Source organism: Salvelinus alpinus, chromosome 18 (assembly GCF_045679555.1).
Source record: "Salvelinus alpinus chromosome 18, SLU_Salpinus.1, whole genome shotgun sequence".
Classification (NCBI taxonomy): Eukaryota; Metazoa; Chordata; class Actinopteri; order Salmoniformes; family Salmonidae; genus Salvelinus; species Salvelinus alpinus.
Genome location: NC_092103.1, coordinates 12,278,808 through 12,289,467, shown reverse-complemented (window position 1 = coordinate 12,289,467; position 10,660 = coordinate 12,278,808). Strand labels below are relative to the sequence as shown.

Here is a 10,660-nt window from a genome sequence, read left to right as displayed (position 1 = left end):
TGTATCTTCTTAAATGTTGATTTTAAACCTAACCCTAACCTTAACCACACTGCTAACGCTATGCCTAACACTAACCTTAAATTAAAACCAAAAAGCAAAAAATACAATGACAATTATACATTTTTTGTTCACTAAAGTAGTGCACTGGGCCTTTACTAGTCCTGTATTAGCCACTGATATAACCGTCTGTAGAGCCCCCCACCCCCTTCACAGTGGAAGTGAGGGATAGCCTACTGATGAGGTGTGAATGTTCTAGAAGACAGCTGCCATGGAACAGAACAGTGAAACTACTGATTGCGTGAAACTGAGAAAATCTGCATACCCTGCTTTCAACACTCTGATCCTGTTGCTAAAAACAAGTTTGGGCAAGTATCATTGGTCATATCCTGCAGGATCCTGTAACGGCTGTGTGAGCAAACAAGAGAGGTATCCTGGCCCTCTGGCACCCAGTTGAGAGAAAGGGATTGGGGGAGGGAAAGCATCATCTGTACCAGAGGAGGCTGGTGAGAGGAGATATAGGAGGACAGGCTCATTGTAATGGCTGGAATGGAATCAATGGAATGGTATCAAACATGATTTCATTCCAGCCATTACAATGAGCACATCCTCTTATAGCTCCTCCCACCAGCCTCCACTGGTTGGTACCCTATTCACAAAGGTATATTACTTAGAATCTAAATCAAGAATGGCAAAGGCATATAACGCATTCATAACATTTGACCAATTGATCTTCCTATGAAGTAATATAAAATAGTAACTGATTAAATAGCCTAGGCATGGTAGCCTACATATAATTACAGAAGATTTTGACTATCGTGGGAAAAGAAGTAGACTACTCCATTTTGCATTCATTCAGAAGAGAGTCAACATAATTTTCGAGGTTTGGCAGCGGTAATTTCATCTTCTGTCGGCTTTGATTGTTGACTTTTCATGAATGAAGAGAAAGGAGAGAATGGGTAATGAATGGTGCTAGCGGGTGACGTCACCTCCAGCGTGACGCCACCATCCATTCATAAAACGGAAAGAGGTGACTGCTCGTGATAGTAATGCTCTCAGAAGAATAACAGCACAACATTGCGCAGGAGCTGCTCAGGATTAACGCACATCCAGCACTCTCTTCGTGTTCTTCAACACGAAAAACACATTTTTCTTCATTATGGGGGAGAATATGGTTATCATGGATGAACTTTGCGAAATGGATTGCAACGTTTTGAAAAGGTTGTTGAAGGACGACAGTGCGAAATGTCTGGTGCTGGACTGCAGATCATTCCTGGCGTTTAGCGCTGGACACATTCGGAGTGCAGTGAATATCCGCTGTAATACAATCGTGAGAAGGCGAGCAAAGGGCTCCGTGAGTTTAGACCAGATTCTATCCGGTGATGAAGAGGTCAAAGCTCGGCTGAAATCAGGAATGTACTCCGCTGTGATCCTCTACGACGAGAGGACGCCCGACATAGACACGGTTAAAGACGATAGCACAATCACTCTGGTGCTCAATGCATTATACAGAGACACGTTTGGAACTGAAATATTTCTACTAAAAGGTAAGATGATCACAATGCACTTAAGGTTAACAGAATTTAAAACATGCCCAATGCTGACTTTGTTTACAAATATAAATAACAACAATTAAATATCACATCTGTCTCATTATATCTGACAAGTGTGTTATTACCATGTAATACTTTCTCAATCAGTTTAAAATGGTAGGGTACATGTAGTGCCGTTTTGTATTGCTGCACAATTCAACCCACAATGGGCATTAGGCTCTAACAATGATGTAATGCGTAGAGAGCCACATCTGGGTGCACGAGGATGTGCCGCAGTGAGTATCTTGTGATCCTCAACAATTGGTTCATCATCAAGATTTCACATAACATTTTTATTTGATAATAGTTATTATTGTAAATTGCTCATTATCGCAATGTCATTATCCAAAAGAGATTTAAATGACGCACACGCGTTGAAGCGTGAAGTGTTGGCACAAAATCACACGAGAGAATTTCTCAATAAATTATTGGAAGTTAATGGGGAAATGCAAAAACATGTAATCTATTCGAGTATTTAATAGGTTTTCAAATGTAATTAAGGCCTTAACCGTTAGGCATAGGCCTACCCAAATTATAAATGACATTATAAGAAATTGAAATTCTAATTATGATTGTGTTCCAAAAATTTTTATGTAATTATTCAGAAATATTTTATTTGGTTGTTATTGAAAAAAATGTATGATCTGTAGGCCTATTAAGCTAGGTAGGCCTAATTTGTAAATTATACAGTCGTTTTTTAACGCACAGGGTGCGCTATTATTTTATGTTGAGTGTGGCCTGTGATTGGAATATCCTGATGTCTAACGTTAATCTCTTTTCACAGGGGGCTATGATACATTTTTCACGGAGTATCCCGAGTTTTGTTTGAAGACCAAAACGTTATCTTCGTTCTCTACCCAGTCCAGTTTGGACTCCTGTTCTTCCTGTGGAACTCCACAGACGTTGCACCATGACCAGGTAAAGAAGGGTGCCTGTTTATCTCGGTGACCGAGTTTGACTGAATATGTGGCATTGAGTGAAATACTAGGGGACTCGTACATTTTGGCCATCCACTGGTTTCCATCCACTGGTTTCCGGGCTCGATAAGAGCACCAGTTGTGCTTCCGTTTTTTCTCTCCCTGCTGGAAGGGGTGGTAGGCCTGTGTGACGAACATTGCCCCGGCCTACCTTCCCTATGCACATCTGTTTTACATAGCCCTTATCGATAATTTCTGCCGTTTGAAGCGGGCCCATATCAGCAATGACATAACAGGGCCCAAATCAATAAGCTGCCCGGAGATAAATAACCTGCTGGAGTTCAATCATTGCCATTGGTGATTGGCCGAGATTTATATGACCACATGTCAGACCCTATTGCTGCTACCTTTCTATTAAAATCATTCACATAAAGAGTGCACACTGTAAATTGTATTTATCAAAGCCTTTTAATTTATTGATGATTGCAAATGGTTAATAGGCCCTTTCTCCAGTCCTATTAATTGTGTTAATTTGTGATGTTTGAAAGAGACATTCTGACTGTAAAATTGCCTCTATTCTCTCTTGGCTCTGTATTAATGCCCACTTTGTCTTCTATATGTTCCAGGCTGGTCCAGTGGAGATTCTTCCCTTCCTGTACCTTGGCAGTGCCTTCCACGCCTCCAAAAAGGACATGCTGGACGGCATGGGCATCTCAGCCTTGCTCAACGTGTCCTCTAACTGTCCCAACCACTTCGAGGGGGTCTACCAGTACAAGTGCATTCCTGTGGAGGACAACCACAAAGAGGACATCAGCTCCTGGTTCATAGAAGCCATTGAGTTTATCGGTAAGTTTCAATTTCTTAGAAGAATACATGGGACCTGTCCCGAATGACACCCTGTTCCCTATAGTGCACTTCTTCTGACCCGAGTCAAAGTAGTGCACTAAAAAGGGAATAAGGTGCCATTTGGGACACAGGCTAATGCAACTTAATCATCATCATCATGAGCAGAAGGAGAATTACATGGTCCATGATGGTCTCCCCGTAGGACCCAGCTGCCGCATAGCCCAGTAGAATGTTAATTAGGTCATGTGATTGAAGGTTGTCTTCTTGCAGGGACGAGATTGTTACTTTAATTGATGGCTCTTCAGGAACATGTTGTACAGATGGCTCCTTTGGTAATTAATGCTAGTGTATGAGTAATGGTCGGCAGTATCTTTCAACCCTGGGTGGCGTAATGCATTTGACAGAACATTTTAATTTCATGCTAGGTAATAGCCTATCTGACGGGAGAGCATTTTAGAATAAATAATTGGCAATAAATAGAGAGTAAATCATGTGCTCGTGCAGAATCTCAGTGTGTGTGTTGCCCATGCTCAAAATGCTTTGTTGATATGGACGACGGAGGGAGAGGAGTGCTGAGCTATAGTTATTGCGGTACTCCAATGGTTAGGGATTACCATGAGGGAGGACAGGAGGGCGTAGCTCCGAGAGGTTCCATCTTGGTAGAATACACACACATGAAAGCCTCTGCACTGTTCTGTGGAGACCCCAGTAGGCTTGGAGGTGTGTGTGTGTATATAAGCGTGTACGGACTTGAATGCGTCAGAGCTAGCTGCTTAGGGAGTCTGACTCATCCACTGTTCTTGGGCGCGCCGCCTCGTTAGTTGGAGTTACATGTGTGTGTGTGTGTGTGTGTGTGTGTGTGTGTGTGTGTGTGTGTGTGTGTGTGTGTGTGTGTGTGTGTGTGTGTGTACGCGAGAGATCACGACTGCACTTGTATAGAGGTGGATACCACATTTCTATGTTTTAATTGATTATTTATGAAATTCTATCTATGTGGAAATATGTGTGTATTACTACTCAAAATGGCCTCCCTGTGATGAGGGCATATCCCCTGTTTTTGCTATTTGTCATGGTGAGAAATGTTTATTTATGGAAAGGGCTGCAGTAGGTGTCTGGATGCAGGATATACTGGAAACTGTATATAAAATAAAGGAAACACTAACATAGTGTCTTAATAGGGCGTTGGGCCACCACGAGCCACCAGAACAGCTTCAATGGACCTTGGCATAGATTCTACAAGTGTCTGGAACTCTATTGGAGGATGCGACACCATTCTTCCACAAGAAATTCCATAATTTTGTGTTTTTTTGATGGCGATGGAAAACGCTGTATCAGGCGCCACTCCAGAATCTCCCATAAGTGTTCACTTGGGTTGAGATCTGGAGACTGACACGCACACACGCACATGCAAGCGTGCACACCCTAAACCCCTAACCCTAATTGTAAACCTAACCCCTAAGCCTAAAATAGCCTTTTTCCTTTGAGACCCCTCTTTCAAAGTCACCGATATCTGTTCTTCTAGCCATGGTAGCCAAAATAATGGGCAATTGGGAATATTTATACCTGACCCTAAGCATGATGGGATGTTTTAATTGCTTAATTAACTCAGGAACCACACCTGTTTGGAAGCACCTGCTTTCAATATACTTTGTATATTCCTTTATTTTGACAGTTACCTGTCCATTTGCATGTCTTTTCTCTTGGGTGCATAGTGTTGCTGTTTGTGTTTTATAGGGCTACAGAGTAATATATTGCTTATAAGACACTGAGGTGTAAGAGGCTTTTGTGGGGGGGTGTCTATCATCAAATCTTATGGACCATGACAACAGATCATCCTGAGCACTATGTATTACCTATCCTTTACATATCAATATCCTGGAGTCAGTTCTGAACCCCCTATCTCTTTGTCTCTCTTCAGACTCGGTGAAAGACTCTAACGGGCGTGTGCTGGTGCACTGCCAGGCGGGCATCTCTCGCTCTGCCACCATCTGCCTGGCATACCTGATGAAGAAGAAGCGTGTTCGCCTGGACGAAGCCTTTGAGTTCGTCAAGCAGCGCCGCAGTATCATCTCCCCTAATTTCAGCTTCATGGGTCAGCTGCTGCAGTTCGAGTCCCAGGTGCTGGCCACGTCATGTGCGGTGGAGGCCGCCAGCCCCTCGGCAGCCAGCCTGGGCCCCAAGTCTTCCTCCACCCCCACCTCACCCTTCATATTCAGCTTCCCCGTCTCCGTGGTAGCACATGGCCAGCCCAGCAGCCTGGCCTACCTGCACAGTCCAATCACAACCTCGCCCAGCTGCTGATGCCCTGCCCCCACAGACAGACATCGACACTGAACTGACCCAGGGGGCTCCTGTCAGCCCCATTTCTCTCACTATCCAGGGCAGAGAGAGAGAGAGTTTCTCTTCTCCTAACTGGTAGAAGCTGAAAGGTCAATTGACAATGAAAAACTGAGGGTGCCTATGCTGCTGCCTGACTCAAAAAAACTGTATAGAATATGACACACACACACACACACTCATTCATCACTATTTGGTGAACATTAAATAAGCTTTTCTGAAAACAAGCTCAAGGAGATACGCAGTTCCTGTGGTTTAGTGCGAAGGACGGGGCGGCAGACTTCTAAGTTGCAGTCCATCTCTTTCATTTCCTGTGGAGTTTTCCAAAGCCTCTCCAGTCCTGCTGAGAGGGGTGAATGGCCATGAGCAGAGATGCAGAGAAAAGGAAAGAGCCAAGAGGGGAGGGGGAGAAAGAGAGAGAGAAAGAGCGCTCAGTCATTTAGTCGCTTCCTGATGGAGAGCAGGAGGCTCTTCAGTTGTGACAGGTGCTCTACTAGCGTCCTGTCCGGCTTCCTGTCCTTGACATCCCCATCCTATCTCCCATGCGCCCCCTCCTCTCCTGAAGCAGGACTGCTGATGAATGAGAGAATAAAAGCGTCCCCCATGCGGAGGTGGAGAGGCCGTTGAGATAAAGAGACGAGCTTTCTGAGACGGTGCCAAATGAACGTCTGAGCCCCTGCTACATAGCCCGGGCAACCCCTGGTCTTCCATGTAATAGGCTCGGTCGGATGGACAGATAGGCTTTTGAGGAGAAAGTTCATTTTTTCTGTTTGTTGGTCAGTGCCTTGTTCAGAAAAGGTATAGGATGTTTTTTCCGGCGCTTTTGGATGTGCTCAAGTGCCCCAGCGCCTTTCCTTTCCAAACAGACTGAGGCAGATGAACTGGGAAATCTCTAAACAACAACGTTTCACGTCAACACTGCAATACAGACAATGTAATCCCATCCGTTCCTCTCCCCCAAGTAGAGCAATACTCCGTTTCTCTCTCTTCCCAGTTGCCACCAAAGCACTACATTGTGTTGTGATCATGTTTTTTAGCTTCATATGTGTATTCACTCATCGATACAGACCGGGTGTTTTTTTTGCCTTACCAATAATTATTTTTTCGAATTCTCAAGATAAGAATGTGTTGTTTTTCATCCTTGTATGGGGGCATGTTATTGTCTGTTACATAGGTACTATTTCTGTCCAGACAATAGATGTTGATTGGTCTAATGCTTGTTGAAAGACGGAGACTTAATTGCGAACTGACCTATGAACCTGAAGCTGACTAGTTTTTTTGTCTTGTCACTGTTACTCCACCAATGTCTAGTAGATCCAGTCTACTTTCTAATTGGGATGATTTCCCAGCTACGCACAAACACCCCTAAGAAACAGACACTGGGATATCAGACATCACTGGGAAAAGATAAGGTAGAAAACTGCTTGTGTGTGCTGCCACTGGACTGACTCTTGAGAAATGTTTCATTGTTTTCCTTTTCATGTTAAACAGACAGTTCTCTGAGCGTTTGAGACTAAATATTGCCTGGAAGCATTGGCCTAGGTGACGATCAGAGCCAGGAGCAAAGGCTTCTGGGGAAACAGGATTTATTTCCCCTCTTTTTTGAAGAATGTTGGCACCTTTTATAGAGCACTTTTAAGTGATGCAATACTGTATTATTTAATTGGTTTGCACATTATTGTTATACCAGGTGGTAACTGATTACTTTTCATACACTCATTATGTTGTTTTCTTCTTGAGCAAGGGTATGTAAATGATATGAAGATGAGAGGCGTTCTCTGGTCCACAATCATTGAATAATGCAATACTTTTTACCTGTGTCAAGTGAAATGCTGTTGTCTCCTTATGGCAGTATCATTCATCAATTTAACATTTTAAAAAACTTTTTGGGTTCAATTGTAAATGCTTTATTTATTTCTAAAATTCCATTGTTAAATACAACATTGTTCTTAAAAAAAAAAGAATCTCTGTCTTATTTGCATGAAACATCACACATGGTATCTGGGAGGGCTACATAGTGGTGGTAGTTCTATATTCATGAACATTTTATTACACAAACACCTTGGTCATAAACAGGCAGATGACTCATATTCAAATAAAACCTTGAATTTAAACATTTTGGTAGTTCTAATCACCAGATCATAATTGCAAGCACAGGTAATGTATCAAAATAATCAAAGGCCTACTTACCATCTAAATCAACTCACAAGGAAAAGGCTGGTGTTTAGATGTAGCCAGCCTTAGACTATGCAGTCATTTTTGCCGCAAAACTTGATGGATTGTGATGGTCTGTTCATAACCGGTGTTGGTCCTGTCTAAAGATCTGCACAAACTTCAGTGCAATGACCAGAATAGGGTTCGAGGAGCTGTGTTGCGTTTCCCAACATTAATGTAGGGTTATACCACCCCCTAGTGGGTGATCTTAATACTTCGCATCCTCTTTAAAACTCTCCATAGAAATCAAATGACATTTTATTTGTCACATGCTTCGTAAACAACAGGTGTAAACAGCGAAATGCTTACTTGCAGAGAGAGAGAAAAAATAATGACGCGAGGAATAAATACACAATGAGTAGCGATAACTTGGCTATATACACGGGTACTAGTACTGAGTCGATGTGCAGGGGTACACCGTATTTGAGGTAGATTATGCACATGGTTGATTTTGCAAATAAGAGCATGTTAAATGTTTTTGAAAAGAAAACCTCTTGAAACGGCTTTTTATCTATCAGAATATCTTCACTCTGTCTGGAAACAAGATCTAATAGTGCTCAGAGACCATACTATTTAACAATATAAAGATTTTGATCAGTTTCCCCAAATAGCTGAGGGGAAATGTCATTACCACCAAGTCATAAAATGGGATATTTTAGTTGAAAAATAAATTACAGAAAGTTTTTTTTTTTACTATTTGAAAGTTTTCTTAATTATACAGTGGGGAGAACAAGTATTTGATATGTGAACCTTATATGCTTGTTCTTAAGATAATTCCTAACATAATGTAAAATAGTAAGATATTGATATGGTAAACATGTTTCTGAGTATCACCAAGGCATATATGGGCATTTAAACATGACAACGAGGAATACATACAGTGGGGAGAACAAGTATTTGATACACTGCCGATTTTGCAGGTTTTCCTACTTACAAAGCATGTAGAGGTCTGTCATTTTTATCATAGGTACACTTCAACTGTGAGAGACGGAATCTAAAACAAAAATCCAGAAAATCACATTGTATGATTTTTAAATAATTAATTTGCATTTTATTGCATGACATAAGTATTTGATCACCTACCAACCAGTAAGAATTCCGGCTCTCACAGACCTGTTAGTTTTTCTTTAAGAAGCCCTCCTGTTCTCCACTCATTACCTGTATTAACTGCACCTGTTTGAACTCGTTACCTGTATAAAAGACACCTGTCCACACACTCAATCAAACAGATTCCAACCTCTCCACAATGGCCAAGACCAGAGAGCTGTGTAAGGAGATCAGGGATAAAATTGTAGACCTGCACAAGGCTGGGATGGGCTACAGGACAATAGGCAAGCAGCTTGGTGAGAAGGAAACAACTGTTGGCGCAATTATTAGAAAATGGAAGAAGTTCAAGATGACGGTCAATCACCCTCGGTCTGGGGCTCCATGCAAGATTTCACCTCGTGGGGCATCAATGATCATGAGGAAGGTGAGGGATCAGCCCAGAACTACACGGCAGGACCTGGTCAATGACCTGAAGAGAGCTGGGACCACAGTCTCAAAGAAAACCATTAGTAACACACTACGCCGTCATGGATTAAAATCCTGCAGCGCACGCAAGGTCCCCCTGCTTAAGCCAGTGCATGTCCAGGCCCGTCTGAAGTTTGCCAATGACCATCTGGATGATCCAGAGGAGGAATGGGAGAAGGTCATGTGGTCTGATGAGACAAAAATAGAGCTTTTTGGTCTAACTCCACTCGCCGTGTTTGGAGGAAGAAGAAGTATGAGTACAACCCCAAGAACACCATCCCAACCGTGAAGCATGGAGGTGGAAACATCATTCTTTGGGGATGCTTTTCTGCAAAGGGGACAGGACGACTGCACCGTATTGAGGGGAGGATGGATGGGGCCATGTATCGCGAGATCTTGGCCAACAACCTCCTTCCCTCAGTAAGAGCATTGAAGATGGGTCGTGGCTGGGTCTTCCAGCATGACAACGACACGAAGCACACAGCCATGGCAACTAAGGAGTGGCTCCGTAAGAAGCATCTCAAGGTCCTGGAGTGGCCTAGCCAGTCTCCAGACCTGAACCCAATAGAAAATCTTTGGAGGGAGCTGAAAGTCCGTATTGCCCAGCGACAGCCCCGAAACCTGAAGGATCTGGAGAAGATCTGTAGGGAGGAGTGGGCCAAAATCCCTGCTGCAGTGTGTGCAAACCTAGTCAAGAACTACAGGAAACGTATGATCTCTGTAATTGCAAACAAAGGTTTCTGTACCAAATATTAAGTTCTGCTTTTCTGATGTATCAAATACTTATGTCATGCAATAAAATGCAAATTAATTACTTAAAAATCATACAATGTGATTTTCTGGATTTTTGTTTTAGATTCCGTCTCTCATAGTTGAAGTGTACCTATGATAAAAATTACAGACCTCTACATGCTTTGTAAGTAGGAAAACCTGCAAAATCGGCAGTGTATCAAATACTTGTTCTCCCCACTGTATGTATTCCTCGTTGTCATGTTTAAATGCCCATATATGCCTTGGTGATACTCAGAAACATGTTTACCATATCAATATCTTACTATTTTACATTATGTTAGGAATTATCTTAAGAACAAGCATATAAGGTTCACATATGGGGAAAATCATCAATATCAATTGTAATTTAATACACCTTTTCCTCAAAAAGATGTAACGTGATGGTAATGACCTAGGGTTCGTGGTAATGACAGAGTGTGGGGGAAAGGATATTTCATATGAAACTGATGAAAA

General features: G+C 42.4%; 1 protein-coding gene across 1 annotated transcript; it reads left to right on the top strand.

Annotated features, from left to right (window-relative positions):
* The first annotated feature begins 1,036 nt into the window (after positions 1-1,036).
* On the top strand, positions 1,037-7,666 carry LOC139543785 (dual specificity protein phosphatase 4-like). Its single transcript, XM_071350196.1, has 4 exons — positions 1,037-1,544; positions 2,374-2,507; positions 3,133-3,352; positions 5,271-7,666. Exons 1-4 carry the CDS (start codon positions 1,157-1,159, stop codon positions 5,651-5,653), a joined length of 1,125 nt encoding a protein of 374 aa, XP_071206297.1. The 5' UTR covers positions 1,037-1,156; the 3' UTR covers positions 5,654-7,666.
* Positions 7,667-10,660: the final 2,994 nt, after the last annotated feature.

Bases quoted from the DNA above. Each gene is read 5' to 3' on its own strand.
- LOC139543785 (XM_071350196.1), top strand. From the start codon at position 1,157: ATGGGGGAGAATATGGTTATCATGGATGAACTTTGCGAAATGGATTGC. The intron at 2,508-3,132 runs GTAAAGAAGGGT...TATATGTTCCAG, and splicing joins AGACGTTGCACCATGACCAG to GCTGGTCCAGTGGAGATTCT. The intron at 3,353-5,270 runs GTAAGTTTCAAT...GTCTCTCTTCAG, and splicing joins AGAAGCCATTGAGTTTATCG to ACTCGGTGAAAGACTCTAAC.